Below are 19,163 nucleotides of genomic sequence, written 5' to 3'. Positions count from 1 at the left end.
TAGTTAAGTAATAATTTTAATCGATACTTTGTTACATATAACAAACATTATAATGTTACATTTCACATTTTCATTTCATTTAATTGTGACAGAAAAAATGTTAAACACCACATACATATAAACTATTCTTGAAAGCTAGGCTGTTAAGTAATAAGCTTTTCACAGCTAATCTATTAAGCAATTAACTTTTCACCAACATAACAAGTTTGTTAGAGTTAGAACAAAAAACATGGAAGCTAGACCGTTAGAATACTAGCTTTTCACACGCAGCAAAGACGCCTCAATAACATTAGCATTTTTGCTTTCATTGACCATACCATATATAAGATGGTCCAAGAAATTGATCCACCTTACATATTCAAACTTGTGGCATTAATTAGATGATGAAACATGATCGTGCAGTATAGCACCAAATGAAGTATGAAGTAGTGGATCCTAATGAACACATTCTCCTTGATGATCATCCATTTAGATCTCAAACACAGTGTATGTGAATCCTTCTAAAGCAATCTTGGTACCTTTAAGTAACAATAAGCTTCAAAGAAACAAACTATCGAGCAGATAGAGAGCAATAGAAAATAATTCAATAGCTACTCTGATCAAAGACAGTAGATTCCACAGCAAATTGAATCCATTTACCAAGCTGAATTTACTCAAGAGCATCAATAATTAACAGATCAAACTATTTTACTAATCCACTAGCAGCAAAGAAATAACTAACCACATTTACATAACCTCAAACTTAGATTAAAAGAGTTAATGTATTGAAACTAGAAGTAGCAAAAATGAACAGATTGAAACTCATTCATCAGACTAGATCATCAAGCAGCTGGCAACAGATATCTAAATAATTCTTCAGTTGCACTTAACAAAGACATAAAGCATTAAGGTTCTTTTACATTTCTCCAGGCTCAAGCACGTTGAATATTAAACTACAACAAAAATTAATAAACATCAAATTACAAGAAGGAAAGAGCATCACCATTGTCAATGGAGATTCCCATTATTTTGTAGTTTCTAAAGGTCACTTTCTCAATACAGGAAAATTCTCAGGACATGTATCATTCTTATGATTTCATAGCAACTCAGCTCCACCAAATCTTTAAACTTGTATCTACAATAGGTATGCTGGAGAAGTACTCACATGCATCTCCGATTATGCACTTATCAGCCAAGTTGAATTTTTATCAGTATTGCCTTCTTGATGTGCTTTAGAAGAATCTTCCTTTTTATCCATGATCTGCTGGATACCTTCTTGATATCCTTCTATGAAACTCTTAAGAGCATCTCTATATGCGGAAGCCCTTGTCATGTATAACCTCTGTAAAGCAGACCTCAAAGCCTCCATCCCTCCTCTTGCAGCAATTGCTATTAAATCATTTCCATAGACAACATCAAAACAATGTAAATTCAACAAAATAAACTATAATACCAGGAAAATAAGAGAGAGAAAAGGGTGAAAAGAGAGAAATTTGGCCTAAAAAATTTTTGTTAAAAATTTAATATCTTCCTTAACAACTGAACCTTGGCCTGGTGCCAACAACAAAATAAAACAAAATGCAGTCACAGATGACTCTGAGCAGCAAGGGGAAAAAGAAATCAAAGAATAAATTCCATGCTACCTCTAGACAAGTTCTACTAAAAAAGGAAATTGAAATGAAAACCTAACTGAACTCAAACATTACGGGACTTTGTTCCTTGACCTCCATAAGATGTCTCAAGCACGAATCTAACGTAAACCATCAAAAAATACAGTTCTACAATCCAGTTCTAATATAGCTTCTCCATCATATAAACCATCCAAAAATACAATACTACTTAATCAAAATGCAATACTACTTCACAAGGCTTGCCTGATGGCTTGACCAAAATGCAATACTACTTAATCAATGTAGACTTAGGTTTAATAGTTGAAATAGTAAATACTTCTAAGTTGTTCTCTGGCTTATTCTATAAATTATTTTTCTCTATTATTCTCTTTCTTTGTTTTCCTGCTTTCACTCACATTTCTTCTCCCTTTTCACTTTAAGGTGCTTCCATCTATTTTTCTTCCTCTGTTGCTCAACATTAACAGTTTGTTTCCTTTTATAAGTTACAATGATTAAGCTCATATCTAGAAGAGATGATTATCATCCAAATTCAACCATGATAAACTAATAATAAGAAATGGAGTTCATATAGAATGTTCACATGGCAAACCAAGATTAATCTTATATTAACTTAAGCCAGATATCTCAAGTCACCAAGGAATCTGCATAGCAGTCACAAAAATGAAAATCAAAAGACAAAATCTATGATACTAAGATATGTGAGTATTGGATATGAGTACGTGTCTTACACAGGTATACTCATTTTTTCGAAGTTTTTCCATATATTTGGACGATGATACTACATATTTGTGTCCATATATGTGTCAAACACAGGCATAAAGAGCTGGTAACACAAGATAATATTTATAAACTGACTAAAGCATCTACATTCTTTTCAACTTGCAACAATCCCTATCCTATTCATTTTGATTTCCATAACAACAAATATGCATTTATAAGTATAAAAGCTATCAAACCCAAGGTCAAAGAAATCATTACCTTCCAAGGCCATAATGTAGTTATAGCAGTTTCTGCCATCGAGAAGAAAGCTGAAAGACCCAAAAGAGCTGTCAAAACCAGACTTTGTTCCTTAAACACTTTCTTTCCACTCCATCTACAGCAAAAACTCTTTTGCATCCAAACACCAATAAACCACAAACCATTGCCACCAAAATACCCCTTTTCATCAAAACCATTTTTTGATCATTCCCTACATCTTCATTTTCTTCCCTCAATGATCCCACGTGACCAAAACTACCATTTTTGGGGAATCCAAAAGCTTTCAAAGCTTGGGGATTTGAACAGACAGGAGCTGGGTAGTGATTGGATTTGGGTAAAAACTTTGATTCGTTCTTCAATTTTCGATTAAAAAAAATGAAAGATGAGGAATTTGTTGAATAAATGAAAGTGGGTCGGCTGAAAATTGAGTATTCAAGTGCCATTTTTATCAATAAGAATAAATCAATAATTTAAAAAACAAAAAGAGATCGAAACTTATTGAAGCAAAAAAAAAAAAGAAGAAGAAGAAGAAGGGATTTTTAGGTTTCAAAGGAAAAGTTGTTTAGTGAAGGAAAGATTCTACTTAGCTGCAAGTGGGATGGCAATATATTGAAGAGAGAAAAAGTTGAAGAAGAAGAGAAAATGAAGATTCAGTTCAGAGGAAATGGGATTAAAAAAAGGTTTAAATTGATAAATTGGGAATTTGTTGATATTGCAGTGGAAAGAAGAAGCATGAAAAAGAAAGGAAAATATTTCAGACGCGAGAAAGAAAGGATAATGGTGAGGGTAAAATTGAAAGCTTTAGCTAATTTCTTACCCACCCATTCTCCAGCCTGTAACGAATAGGGCTGTAATAGCTTATTACAGCCAACCAAACAATGGTTTAATAATGGGCCCATTAAATTGAGCTGTAATGCATAAGTATTACAGCCAACCAAACATGCTATAAGAGTATAATTTGGAGTATATTTGGATAAGGGGTTTAGAGGAAGAATTTAGTTTGTACTAAGGTTTTCAAAAGTTTCAAAAATATTTTTACTTGGTTAGATAAAATAAGAAATTAAAATTTAAAAGAAATTTTAAAAGGTGATTTGAATAACTTGAATTTTTATTCAAATTTCATATGAAGAAATTAGTTTTTCAAATTTTTCATAACATGATTTTATTTAATACACATGGTGTTACTATAAAATAAAATAAAATAAACTCCAAAATATTATTTTTATGTTTTAATATATTTTATATTATTAAAATATTTATATATTTTACAAATCTAATTTTATATTTTTATATTATTTATTTTTAATATCATTATTTTTTTTTGTCGATTGAGTCTTAAATGACTAGCATCAACATTATTATTAATGTAAAAGACGTAGATTCGAGTCTTTGAAGTATATTATCATTTTATTTAAAAATTGAGGAGGAACTATAAGTAGTTTTAAATATTATATAAAAATATCATTAATTTTCTTTCATATTTATATCTTTTAACTCATAAATTTCAATAGTCTAAATCTTTCTAAAAATATTATTTATACAAACAAAATAATTACAAATACCAATATTTTCAATTCATAAGTTTAAAATTCTAGCGAGGGCTGGCGAAGGCTTGGCCCTAAAATGGGAAAGTTTCGCTTTAGGCCCCTCAAAATGTATTAAAGTTTAAATTAATACATAATAGAATTAGGGGCTTATTTAGGGGGCTGACAAGGGCCCCTACTCTCTCCTAAAATGATTTTTTTTATTTAGGCCCTTTAAAATTTTTTAAATTTTAAATTAGTTAAGGTAAAATTGTACTTTGGCCACCCTTAAAAATGATAAAAATTCAATTTAATCCTTTAAAATGATAAAAGTATAGGCTATTCAAATGGTAAAATTACATTTTTACTATCGTAGAAATTACAATTTAACCCTTAAAATTTATAAAATTTTGATTTAGTCTTAAAACTATAAAGATATATGCTGAAACATTAGAAAAATTAAATTTAAACTCTCATAAAAATATATAACTTAATCACGACTCCTTAAAAAAATTAGATTCACCCCTTGATACTAACATATTAAAAATATTCACAAATTTAAAATTACTACACACCCTAAGTAAGTTTATATTTAAATTTAACATGGAGAGAATGTAGTTTGATTTTCTTTTTGAAGAATAAACAAATGAAGAGCTTATAACTATTGTTTCCACTCCCACGTGTTTAGGTTGACCCAATCAATACGTTTGCAAATTGCAAAGACCTTGACTTACAAAACTCTCTAACTCCCTAACTAATCAAATAAATGTTTTCATTTATGGCCAATGCAAAGACCTTGACTTGGCCACATTAACCAATTTCCTTTTCATCACTATTCTGATTTTTTTTTATATAATTTAAGTATTCTACACAACGTTTTACGGTTTGTTAAGATTAATTTTTTTAGTATTCGTTATTTATTTCTTAATAATATCATTTTAAAATTTAAACGTGAATTTCTTTTTTCAAAAATATGATATACTTTATCATTACATCAAACATATATTTACTATTATACTAATTTTAAACTCATCTCTAGTAAATTCAAATAAAAATTATGAGTAATTATAAATGTCATGTGAAATAATATTTATTTAAGAGGTATGCGATTTATACGTGAAATAAAAAACTTTTATCACATACCAAACTTAAAAAGGTATATAATTTTATTTAATAACCTAGATTTTAAACTTGAGAATAAAATAAAATAAGCATAAATTATTTTAACCTTTGATAATAAATTTTGAGACTTTGGTAGATTAAATAAATGTTTTTCCACCCTAAAAATATAATTTTACAAGACAACAAATCAATAGACATCTTGCTATTGAAGTATGGAGCGCAAAACCAATTGGGTTTCCCCACCGTATTCACCACTTAATTGCTGCACCGAATAGACAGCGTTAAGGAGTAAGATTTGTGTCAAAGAATGCGATCAGTTTAAATAAAATCAGCTTTGTTATAATCTAATTTGGATTGGTTTGGTTTTAATTTTTATATTAGTTTTTTAGATTTATTTAAATAAAATAAACTTTATTTTATATCGTTTGAATAATATTGATAAAGTTTTAAAGTATATTTTATAAATATTTCTGAAAAAATAAGTAAAAATAAAAATAATTTTTAAATATATATTTTCACTATTTTAAATATAAAATACTGATTTTTACATAAAAATTAAAATTAATTATAATTTAAATAAAAATTATTCGAATCGGTTTAGATAATTGTGGTTTTTAATTTGTATTGCATATTTCGAATTCTCAATTGCTCTACCCTACTTTGCACTAGAATTATCATGTTCATTAATCTGTATATTTGCTAGGATGGGGAGACGTGTGTCTGTATATGGACATGGATACGTGTTTCATATGGTATATTTAATATTTTTCTGAAAAATTGGTTGCATATTTGGTGGATTATATAATTGCGCTAGGAATTCTTTTTAATAGAAAAAACAACTTTACAAAATGCTAGAAAGAGATTAAAGGAGATGTTACATATAATTGTAGGCTCTCCTCCCTACCAAAAGCTAACTTAATAATATGATTCGCTTCCTTATTTTATTAATGCTGAACTTGATCCTTTAGGAATGGACTTCTTGATCTCCCCAATCACTTTCATGTTATTTGTCTGCATTAAAATTTTATCATGTTATCTTCTTTAAACCAATGTTACACCATCAAGAATACTTCACAATTAAACTTCGAACACAGAACATTTCCCCCAATCTGTGATTAAACCTAAGGATCCATTTCTCGTTGTGCTCTCTCAAAACTCCTCTTGCAACTGCACAACCAATGTTAACTTTAATTGCTCCATCAGATCTTAATTGAATGCACCTTTTTGTTTTCACCTTCTCTTTCTTCTATATATGCCTCACCGAACTTCCTCCCTTACGAGCAGAGATCTATTGTTTCACTCAACTATACGCACATTTGACAATCTCTTCAATGCTCCATAGTACTCCTTGAAAAATACTAATATTCCGATTCTTCCAAGTCCTCGAAGCAACTATGCCAAAAAGGCATGTCGACTCAATCTTTAATTTATGACTAGAATTTTAAATTGATTTCAAATTTTAAAACAGTATAAACTGATAGAAAGACGTGATTAATATATTATTGATATTTTAATGGTTCTGTTTTAAAGTTTAAAGATAATTTAAAATCAGGTGATAGCTTGGGGGCATTTGATGAAATTAACCCTTATACTTATGTCGGTGTTATAAGTAAATTATTAATTTAAATAAAAAGAAGAAAATTATTATGATTTCAAATTAATTTGTTTTAAATCAAGTTTATATATCGTAATCTATAATCTATACAATCGGTTGATTGAATTAGTGTCAAATATCATATACATATAAAAAAGATTAAATTTTTTAATAAATTATCAAACATTATCATAAGGTTATTAATATCATTTAATAATTTATATAAAATTATTAAAAAGTTACTTGAAAGCATAATATCAAGGTTTGAAACTTTATCCTTAATGTATCTGTAACACCCCTAACCCGTAACTGTCGCCGAAACAGGGTTACAAAGCATTATCGGAGTTTACAGAACATTTACAGATAATTCATATTATTTACTATCCATATCCGAAACTAATCATATCATCCCTTGAATGGACCCTCAAGACCCAATTTTAGCATTAGAAACAAGTCGGGACTAAATAGGTGTGGCTCACACGGCCAAGTGACACGCCCATGTCTCAGGCCGTGTGGGCATTCAATATGAAGCACACGGCCGTGTCCCAGCCCATGTCCATACCCATGTAACTCTCTGACTTGTGTCACATGGCATACCACATGCCAGTGTACTAGGTCGTGTGGTCATTTTAAATTTTCAAAAATTAGGTGCAGGTTTCACATGGCCAAGACACACGCCCGTGTGCTATGCCGTGTGTCACACACGGCTGAGACACACGCCCTTGTTTCTGCCCGTGTTACCAATTCTAAGCATTCTATTTCTCAAATCTAAGGATGCAAGGGACACACGGCCAAACCACACGCCCATGCGAATGGCCGTGTATCACACACGATCTAGACACACACCCGTGTGGCTACCCGTGTAGACAACAAAATAAGGCCATTTTCCAAGCCTTATTTCTCAACCATTTTACTTTGCACCTACAACAATATCTCAAAACATTTCCAAACCAATCTAGTACATATAAACCAAGCCAAATACAGGTATTATGTATAACTTATTAACATACATGTTCAATTGTTTAATTTACCACAATTTTATATATGTTTAATTTACAAGTTTTGTCAATTATACTAACTCAAATTCATTCACCATTTGGTTCATATATCATCTACTATTTAGCCATTTCAAAACACGTCAAACATGATATGGCCTTATAAATATGTCCCAAAACATACCATTCTAGCCATTCCAATGGCTAGATTACAAACAACCATTTACATGCCAACATTGGACAATTTAGTCTATACATGCCATTATACTAAAAGTTAACTTGGTTCATATACCGAGGAGTCTGATGGATAGTGTGATGTGTCTCCAACCAAATTCCATCCTTCATGAGCCTCCAAATACTATAAACAAAGAAAAATAAATAGAGTAAGCATTTAATGCTTAGTAAGTCCGCATAATGGAAATTTAACTTACCATTTTTATTCATTAAAGTAAACATACAAAACATACATCCAAATCATTTTGGCCAATAACCTAGTTACATGCACTTATCCAACAAGTTAGTCATGTAAATAACATAAAATTTCAAGGAAACAAAGATGAGCTCATCATGCTACAAATTTTCAGGTATTTCAGAAACATTTGAGATATAATTCATTTAACTCATGGTTTCTCATTTCAGGAGTTTTATCTGTTGAATCATTGAAATTTTGATGGATACTCATGTAGTACACACAAGGTGTACAAAACAGTAATCTGTCAATTCGTATTCAGGGGTACCCATTAAGGTACATAATCAGGAAGCACTCTCTCAAGCCATATAACAGGATACTCATGTGAGCTATGTAACAGGAAGCTTATCCGGGCTATAACAAGAAACTTATAAGAGTTTTAATCAGGAAGCTCATAGAGATTAACAGGTAACTCAGAAGAGTTATTATCAGGGAGTACCGGATAGCCATTTAACAGGAAGTTCAAGCGAGCCATGTCAGGAAACTCATAAGAGTCTATCTCAAGATGCTCACAAAGAGCTGTGTTTGTGTCAGCAATATATGCTGGATCACAATCGATCGAATCATATAACAGGACGCTCACAAAGAGCTGTAGTAGTGCGTAATACATGCAGGATCACTACCAATTAGGATGCTCTTAGGAACTATATAACAGGATGCTCGAGAGGGCTTATAACAGGATTGCTCATCAAAAATCATGTATCCATCGAAATTCATTATTCAAACGGAATTTAACATTTTTCGGACATGATCGGATATGTGATTATTTCATATATTTATAACATTTATATAATTCATATAATCACATACCACACTTAAATTAAGCATAAAAACAAACACAATTTAGTTACATGAACTTACCTCGATAATTGATTGAGCAAATAGTGATAAGTTTTATTATTTATTATGATCGTACTTGAAAACCAACTATTATCACAATAAAGGCAAGCGCACCTATCGAACAGTAGTATAGTTTATAGCAAAACCGGAATGTTGAACCCAAAAGAACTAAAAGTACTAATATTAACTTTCTTTTTATTATATAGCCTAACAATAAAGGGGGTTTGTTTTATCTAACTAATTACTAAACTAAGAATGCATAGAAAGTAAATTGGGAAAAAGCTTTTGGGAAAACTAATTGATTTGGACAATACCCAAGGGAAAAATCCACCTAGACTTCACTTGTTATTGACTCTGAATTAGACGATTTATTCATTTGACTTGATCCGTAGAAATCCCTAATTTATATTATTATCTCTCTCGAGACTAACAACGTCTAACCCTAGGTTGATTAATTGAAATCTCTTTCTAATTAAAACCCTTAGTGTTGCATTAACTCGATCTATGGATTCCCTTATTAGGTTTCACCCTAATCGGGCAAAATTATGTCATCCTATGTCTAGGCATGCAATCAACTCCGCTCAATTATGCTAGATCTACTTTAGACAGGGACTTTTGCTCCTCTGAATAAGCACATCAATACTTGAATCAATATCTTGGAATATCAAAGCAAGAATTAAGAACACATAATTAAGAACAAATCAAATATTTATCATATAATTCAGAAAATAATAACAAGATCTGTCTTAGGTTTCATTCCCCTTAGGTATTTAGGGGATTTAGTTCATAATTGTAATGGAAAACATCTCAAAAGAATAATTGTAATAGGCCCATTTTGCCCAGGCCCGTTAAAATAAAAAAACCAAAAATTAAAAAACAAAAAAATAAAAATAAAAACTAGTAAAAGTTCATCACCAAAGTCCATTTACAAAATTACTTATAACCCAACAATAAAAGCCCAAATAAACCCAACCTAATAAACCTAAACCCAAATCCCTAACAAAATAAATAGTCCACTTCTAAAATAGCTCGATTGGCTGGCCCAATAGCCCAATACATAGACCTAGGCTTAGCCAAACAGAAACCTAAGGTTTCCTTGGTCCCGCAGGACTTCCAGCGTGTCATGGCTATGTTCGCAGCCTCTGTACACTCCAGGCGCGGCCCTCGTGCGACCTTCATACACTTCCACATTAGCAAACCTGCGAGAAGGAAGAAAATAGCAATAATCGAATCCAGTAAATTGTATAGCTGGAAAAGAAAAATAATTTTGGATTTTTTTGTTATTTCATTAGATTTGGCTATAAAAGCCAAATGAAAATACTGTAAAAGGATCTTTGATTTCTCTTTTTTTTTCGAGAAATATACACGCATATTGAAAAAAATCAATTCGAAATTAGTTTTAAGGTGATTTTAGATCATGTTCTTCTTTGATTTTCGTTTTTTATTTCATCAATCTTTATCTATTGCATGAAAAAATAAATCTATAAGGGGAAAAGGAACTTATCGGTTGTTGAAGAACACCTCCGATTCCTTGTTGGTTTCGTTGAGATTGGGGCTTAAAGAGGAATTAGAAGAGTTTGGCTTCCAATAGGATTGGGTTTGGTCCTCATATGACGCCATACGCCGACTGTGGTGGTGAGTTAGTGGTTGGGAGCAAGGAACCATCTGGTTCGGCTGATTGAGATAGATAGGAAAGGTTCTGTGTTTTGAGTTTGTTTAGAGTAATTAGGGATTCATTTTAGGTTTTTTTCCTTTTGTTTTTCTTAGAATGTATGAAACGGCGTGTTTGGTAAAGAGAGGATCCGCGTGTTGACCCGTTGGGAGGTCCGGATCCGCGCCCTTTTACTTTGAAAAGTCAATTTGCGTACATAGTCCCTCCCCTCCTGCCTCGATCTCTAATAAGCCTCAATCGTGTTTTATTCATTTTTTACATTTTCCCTGAGATTGGCACGTTGTTACAATTTAATCCATATTTGAGCACTGCGTTTTGAGATTCGGTATATTTTCATTCCAAGTCCCTGGTCATTTATGCGCGTATTATTTCAATCCTCAGCTCAGTTTTAATGATTTGTCTATTTATAAATTATCCTTCCAATTTTGTTTTTATTTCAATTAAGTTTATTTTATGTGTTATATTCTTTTGGATTTATTTGTTTAGTTATTTATGTAATTATTTATTTTTTAAAACCTATTATTTTAACATATTATTTTGAACTATTTTTAATTCCATTTAGTTTTAGTTTTTTTTAATTTGATTTTATATATTGATTGAATTGTTTAACATATTATTTTGAACTATTTTTAATTCCATTTAGTTTTAGTTTTTTTAATTTACTTTTATATATTGATTGAATTGTTTTACTATATAAATTTTTCTTTATGTAATTTTATATTTAAAAGATTTATATAATATTCATTCTCATACATTGATATTTATATATACATATACATATTTTATGTCAAATTACTTATTTGAATCCTCTTTTGAACATGTTCATATAATTTTTCTTTAAAATTTTACTTATGTATATATATTATTTGTTTCTTTTAAATCCAATTTTGGTATTATATATTTTGTTTGTTTCAAATATTTTCCTATATTATTATTCTCTTATATATGCATTGTTTGTACTAGGTTTTTACTTCATTTATATTAATTATTGTGGATAAATTAATCTTTTTCTAATTATTTTGCATGATCATTAATTTCATATTATATAAATAGTAGTTCATATACATTTTTCTATATATATTTTTATATAGATATATTTATCTTAAAACTTTCTATTGTATATCATTGATTTAAAACTTTATATTGGTATCCATTACTATTTTTATGAATATATTTTATATTATATTGATAAATTTTGGATTTAAAATGTTTTGTATAGTATTTTTTTCAAAGTTCTTTTATAATACTTATTTTGAAACTCATTTATATGTTAAATTTTATATGTTACTTACTCTATATTTTTATTTATTTGATGGTCTATTTCAAATTCTTGTGTGTATTAATCACTTATATACATATCCCTAGCTTTTATGTAAAATATTTCAAATTCTAACATATGCTATTTATTCATCAATTCATCACTTTCTTCAAATTGTTTTGTATCATATTGACTTTTGAAAAATTGGTTATATTTTTCTTGGATTAGAATGTAATTGTTTGTTTTTTAGTTGGTTAAATAAATTTATATTATCTTCATTCGCCAAGTTTTGTAGTTTGTTTGTGCATATTATCCCCTGTTTCCATTTTTTTCCTTTGGTTTACAAATGTCACTTTATAATTTTCAACTCTTTAAAATCAACCACTGTAGCACCCCAAACCTAGCCCAGAAGTTATGGCCGGATTCGGCATGCCACATCAAAAACGTTAAAAAAAAATTTCCATTCTAAGTCCAGAAAATCATACTTGATGTTCAAAAGATTAATTCATTAAGTATTAAAGTGAATGGAAGCTATGCACCAGGTAGGAAACCGGAAAAGAGGTGGTGAGTCCATCGGACTGCTTAAGTACCAAGCTCCCTTAGGATCCAATCCTAGACATGCATACCGCCATTGCCACACCTTAACGTCATGGATATTTCTAGGAAACCGATTTGATTAAGTCATTTTTAGGAAAAGTGGTTAATTTTGGAAAATACTTTCATTGCGGAAGCTTTGCTTGTTGTCGTGTTATTTTGAAATCAACTGTTGTTTTTTGAAAATGCGCCCTAAAGCTATCCAATTTCAACAGTTAAAATAAGTATTACCTATCTTAGTAATACATATTAAAAACCATCAAAAATAAATAAGCGGCCTTATTACATTTAAAAGCCAAAACCTCAAACATAATTAAAAGGATGTCCAGTTCACGGAAGAAAATCAAACTTTCGAATGGGTGGCCACTCAATTCCCTCACGACCCAAGCCCACTATGGTTGGGGATTACTGCATGGATGAAAATAAAAGGGGTGAGTTTGGGGAAACTCAGTGTGTAAAATAACCCAACCATAGTCTAAATCAGCTCAACCCACAAAAATAGAATAAGTTGGCCTTAGCCCAGAACAGAATTCAGAATAAAGCCCATAGGCCCACAACAGAACAGAACAGATATTACATGTTTATGCAGAAACCCAACCATATCCAATCGTATACACCCCCGTACCAACCTTACACCGTGTGGGGAGACAACTCGACCCACCCAACCGCTACACACTATAGAATTTGCAGCATGGCTGCCAGAACAGATAATGTGACAGAGTCACCAGATACAGATAATCGTGGCAGAGCCACCAGAACAGATATATGTGGCAGAGCCACCAGATCAGATATTTGTGGCAGAGCCACCAGATCAAATATTTGTGGCATAGCCACCAGAACGCTTCCTCCATAATATAACTGTAACACCCCGAATTTGGGCCTAGAAGTATTGGGCCTTGAGTGTGGGTCCGTAAGGAGGTTTTATATAGGTATTTAATTGTGTAATGAAATGACACAATTAAATGTCCGCTTTGGTGGTTAATGGCCCTGAGAAGTGTTAAAGAAATCTTGGGTTCAAACTTGGGCTTTAGCAAAAATTTTGGTATTAAGTGAAAAAAACCTAGATGCTTGGATGAGGGTTTTTAAATTATTGTGTTAAATAAATGACACAAGGAAGCTTGTAGTCTAGTGGTTGTGGTGTCATTAAGGTTGTATGGGAGCACGGGTTCAAGCCTTGGCTCTTGCAATTTATTTTGTTTTTTTAAAGGAACACGGACTTTGGCCTTTAGACCATATAATTAATTGGGGATAAAATATGACACAAAAAGCCTTGTGGCTTAGTGGCAAGTAGCGTGTGGAGCATTTAAGGGGAGGCATAGGTTCGAATCCCATGGCAAGAAAAGAGTATTTATTTTGCTAACAGGTGGCGGCAAGAGTTGGTGTTGAATTTAAACTCTAATGTTGGAGGGATCCCACATCAGGAAGCTAATATAAGAGTGGTTGTGAAGCTGGCTTTAAATAGAGGGAACCATGAAGAGAGTAAATGTACCTTTCTTGGTCGATCCCTTTCATTGTATGGCGTGCTCGTTTGGGTTAGGCGTCGGCTAAGAGTGCTCGAGCGTGGATTAACTCCGGTCTCCTATCGGTGTGTATTTATCACTACTCTTGTTGTTGGATGGCTACTTCGGGCCGTGATGGGCCGAAAGGGGCCATGTGGGCCCAATAGGCCTACGGGCCCAATTGGATAAGTTGTTTGATTGTGTAGTAAATATTGGACTAGGCTAGGTGAATCTAATATTTGTGGCTAGATTTGGGCTAAAAGGGCCACACGAGCGTGTGGGCCCATTTGGGCCGAGAATGGGCTTTAGAGCCATTAGTAACGTTATCCATGTTTAGAATACTTTAGTTTACTAAAATTACCAAAATACCCTTAGTTTGTAAAAATACTAAAATACCCTCGATTTGTAAAATTATGAAATACCTTCGACTTGTAAAATTACCAAAGTACCCCGATTTACGTAATTATCATTTTACCCCGATTTACATAATTACCGCTTTTACCCCTAATTTACATAATTATCGTTTTACCTCGACTTACGTAATTACCGCTTTTACCTCGATTTACGTAATTACGCTTTTACCTCGATTTATAGAATTCTTGTTTTACCCTTGATTTATAGAATTCTTGTTTTACCCTTGATTTACGTAATTACCATTTTACCCCGATTTACATAATTATCATTTTACCCCGCTTTACCCTCGACTTACGTAATTCTTGTTTTACCTCGATTTACAAAATTATTGTTTTACCGTCGATTTATAGAATTACTATTTTACCATTGATTTATAGAATTACCATTTTACCTCGATTTACAAAATTACGTAAATATCCTCAATTTGTAAAACTACCAAAATACCCTGTAGGGTAAAATGACGAATATGCCCTTATGTTAGTATGGTGATGTGCTTAGGATTTACATATATTGATATTGGATTAGTTAAGTTTGAGTGACAAGTGGTGGTTATCGAGGCGATTGATTTTGGAAATGTTTCAACTTCAACCCATAACAGTGTGTACTAACCTCTAAATAGCTTAGATTAATATTTTCCGAAAAGTCGAAAGCTTGATTTTAGTGATTCGGAATTAATATTTAGATCTATTTTCACGCACGTTTAAGTTGGATTCAACGGATATGGGGTAGGAAGGTATTTGGAACGTTCTTCAATGAGTAGATCTCTTGGTAAGTATTGAACCTTCTTTCCATTTGTATCTTGTGGTTTAAGAAAAGTGAAAACCCTCCGTCGATCGAGGCTAAAAGGGTTTTTGGTGTTATTTGGTTTGTTGGTGCTAGTGAGGATTAAAGGCTACCGATCGAGGAGTGTGTGAAAAGCTTGGATCGTCGGAGTGACTAAATCTAGTCATCAACTTCGGCAAAGGTATGAACCCAAGGGCCATTGTGGATGGTGGCCGAATGTGTAAGTGATGATAATAGGTAGTTTTCGATTTGGTTTAATATTAACATGGTCTAATCTATAAGTGGTTGATTATAGGAGAAATCGCATAGGAGATCTCGTCAAGGAATATCGCAAATCAGGTGTGTAACGAACCCTTTTCATAGCTTAAAGCGATAAATGCCGAAAAGCCGAAATGCCGAAATTCTGGCATTTCGAGGACTTGTGAGCAAGCGAACGCTCACTAGTTAGTTAGAATCGATGAGATGATGATCGGGAATAATGGAAACAGTAACGGCGTGTTTTTGGCATTCACAGTAAGTTGGGCCTCGAGGGGCTGCAATAGGGCCCAATAGGCTTTCGGGCCCATTTGGGAAAAATTGGTAGAAAACGGAAATCTGTTAAATTGCATGTTAAAACTGTTAATACTGTTATGGATATAGGCTAAATGGGCCTAGATGACAAAATCGGCTAAGTAGGGCCCATTAGGGGTTTTAGGCCCAATAACTCGGTTTCGTTAAAAGTGGGCTAGAAACGCGGATTACACAAATGAATAGTTAGTAACTGATGATGAACATGGAAAAATCCCTAATTTTTTGTAAAATTACGATATTACCCTTATAATATGAAAATGACCATTTTGCCCCTAGGTCAAAATGACCATTATACCCTTAGGGTTTATATATGAACTTAATGCATGGGATTTTGATAAACATGATATGTATGATATGCACATGACATGTATGATATGCACATGATATGTATGATATGCACATGAGATGTTCATAAATGCATTGGGTTGGGTTTTATATGGATGGAGGAAGTGCAAAAGGGCTTATGCCCCGCTTATTAAAGGGCTTATGCCCGCTTATCAAAAGGGCTTATGCCCAGCTTATTAAAGGGCTTATGCCCTAGTTATTAAAAGGGCTTTTGCCCTGATTATTAAAAGAGGCTAGGCCTCCGGTTATATGATAAAGCAGCTATCTTTGCCGGTGGAGAGTTATGGCGGGGTGGGTCGAGTTAATCCCACATGGTGTGTTGGTTGGTACGGTGGAGAGTAGCGGATGGTGGGTTGAGTAGTCTCCTCAAATGGGTTGCATTCTTTCATTTGACATTACATGTGATATTGAAATAGGCCTATGGGCCATACTGTTTCTGAAGAAAGGCTTGCCCAAGAATATGAAACTTGAAAAGGCTTCGCCCGGTGTTATAGGATATGAAATATGAAAAGGGCTACGGCCCAGTACATACTTTGAGATTGGGTTTGGGCTTAGACCCAACAGGCTGCTATTGTTTTGGGCTCTGAAAGGGGCTTGTTGCACACTGAGTTTCCAATCTCACCCCCTTTCCTTAACCTTGCAGGTGAGCCTTGATGTGGGGACTTGGGCCGGAGGGGATTCAGAGTGGCCACGGTGATCGCTTTAGGACCTTTAAATAAGCGTTGGTTTTATTTAATTCTCTTTAATTATTATTTATTTTTGGGTTGTAATAAGGCCATTTTTAACTTTTCTTTTATTTCTTCTCGGGATTATTTTATTTTTAATAACTTCAAACCTGGTTAATAATTATTCAAATGGGCTAGACTTAGGACGTGTTTTCAAAACGATACTTGTTTTCAAAAGAGTTCAACACCACGATTAATCGATTTATCAAAGTCGTTCACTTAAACGAATTTAAACTCGAAATGACAAAGTGTGGCTAGGGTTGTGGGCATGTCTAGGATTGGATCCAATTAAAGAGCTTGGTACTTAAGCAGCCTTCATGGCTCACCTCCTCTGTCTCGGATACCTACCTGGTGCCCAGCTTCCATACACTTTGTTAACTCAATAAAATGTATGGTTTTAAAACACTAAAACGGAACATGGGTTTTCAACTCCAATGTGGCACGTCAGATTCGGCCATAACGTCTGGGCCGGGTTTGGGGTGTTACAATAACCCATGTCCCCATGCAACATATATATAATCATGGCATACATCATACAGAATCAGATCGTCATGCTTTTCAGTCAAAATTAACCCTAGGGGTATAACGGTAATTTTGCACCTAGGGGTATAATAGTAATTTTCCATACATAGGGTATTATAGTAATTTAGCTACTTTTAGGGTTTTCATGCATATCCTAACTATTTACATACTATCGAACACTTACACAAGATACTTACGAATTGGGCTGTTGGCCCATGAATGAATCTTTGGCCCATTAAGCCCAAATTATCAAAATGTACTAAGTCGCGATCATGCAGTTTATTACTTTAGATTACCAAATATACAAACCCAACTATCTTATGAGCATTCGACATTTCAAAATTCCCAAAATACCGACTTTTAAGCATTTCGCTTTTCGGCGCTTGCCAATCTAGTCTATGAGAGGGTGTCGTTACACACTTGTTTGCGATTTATATCTCGACGAGATCCACACACGAACCGCCTACAATTGGATTACTAACACGTTAATCTAACTATTCAAATACAAACTACGATTAATCCCTTACAATATTCGGCCAACCACACCTACAGATCATAGTAAGCTTATAAGAAATCAATAAGCAACTCATTAACAAATTTTTGTCAATGTTTACCACATAATCATAATTTCACTGCAAGCTGTCTTCCTGAGCAACAGTCACTAAATTATTTATAACTGGAGCTACGAAACTCCAAATCAAGTGCCGTTAATTTTCCCTGAAAATAGACTCATATATCTTTTATCCATAAAATGTTCAGAATTTTTGGTTTAGCCAATCAATACCAGATTTTTCTCAAAGTTTCCCATGTTTCACTGTTTGACTAATCTGACCACTCTTTATTACGAATCAAATTTCTCATTGTACAGAATTCAAAATATGTTCTTGTTTATTTCATTTGAAACTAGACTCAATAAGATTTAATTACATAATTTATTCAGCTTCTAATTCATCTCCCACAATTTATGGTGATTTTCCAAAGTCACGTTACTGCTGCTGTCCCAAGCAGATTTATTACCAAATCAACTCTTTCACACATACCTTGCATGCATGTTATTTAAACATGTATATCACCAATCAATCATCACATATCTATGATTTTACTTAAGTATAATCTCCATTTCATCATTTTAAAGCACAACATGTTAGCCGATTTTTCCCTTTAGCATCTAAGGCACATGCATGCTCATTTGTTTGGCTCAACTTCACATATCTTCCATTTTTCATCAAAAGAACATGAAACAACAACCATTTCCTTCATTTTAATTCATGACTAAATGCTCACAACACAACTAAAAATCAAAATATGCTTCAAGAGTTAAGATAGGATCAAGAAGAACTCATGAACCTCAAAATAGAAGCAAGGTACCAAGAACTTACCTTCAATTTTCCTCCTCCTAATGGCCGAATACTCAAGAGCTTTCTCCTCTCCTTTCTCTTCTCTAACTTTCAGCTATGATGAACAAAGATGGATAAAACTTTGTTCTTTTCACCCCTTTTTTTTTTTTAATAAAACTTCATATTTCATCCATTTAATTCTTTAATACAAAAGACATGAAATTCTTATCATGAAACATTTACCTAACCCATTATCATGAAACATTTACCTAACCCATTATCATGGAACATTTACCTAACCTATTATCAATTT

The 19,163-nt window shown here is 32.8% G+C and overlaps 1 protein-coding gene and 1 long non-coding RNA gene across 2 annotated transcripts; one reads left to right on the top strand and one right to left on the bottom strand.

The window, feature by feature from the left end:
- Nucleotides 1–842: 842 nt before the first annotated feature.
- On the bottom strand, nucleotides 843–3,438 carry LOC108470761 (uncharacterized). The gene is made up of 2 exons (XM_017772208.2): nucleotides 2,589–3,438; nucleotides 843–1,368 (listed from the first exon to the last, which is right to left on the bottom strand). The coding sequence occupies exons 1-2, from the start codon at nucleotides 2,599–2,601 to the stop codon at nucleotides 1,157–1,159; spliced, it is 225 nt and encodes a 74-aa protein (XP_017627697.1). The 5' UTR covers nucleotides 2,602–3,438; the 3' UTR covers nucleotides 843–1,156.
- A 12,027-nt stretch (nucleotides 3,439–15,465) lies between these two features.
- Nucleotides 15,466–17,121, top strand: LOC128283955 (uncharacterized). The gene is made up of 3 exons (XR_008274274.1): nucleotides 15,466–15,532; nucleotides 15,647–15,690; nucleotides 16,910–17,121. It is a non-coding gene; the product is annotated as an uncharacterized LOC128283955 (long non-coding RNA).
- The last annotated feature ends 2,042 nt before the right edge of the window (nucleotides 17,122–19,163 follow it).

Source organism: Gossypium arboreum, chromosome 11, assembly GCF_025698485.1.
Source record: "Gossypium arboreum isolate Shixiya-1 chromosome 11, ASM2569848v2, whole genome shotgun sequence".
Lineage (NCBI taxonomy): Eukaryota > Viridiplantae > Streptophyta > Magnoliopsida > Malvales > Malvaceae > Gossypium > Gossypium arboreum.
Note: the sequence above shows the minus strand (reverse complement) of the source record. Positions and strands in the feature narration are given on the sequence as shown.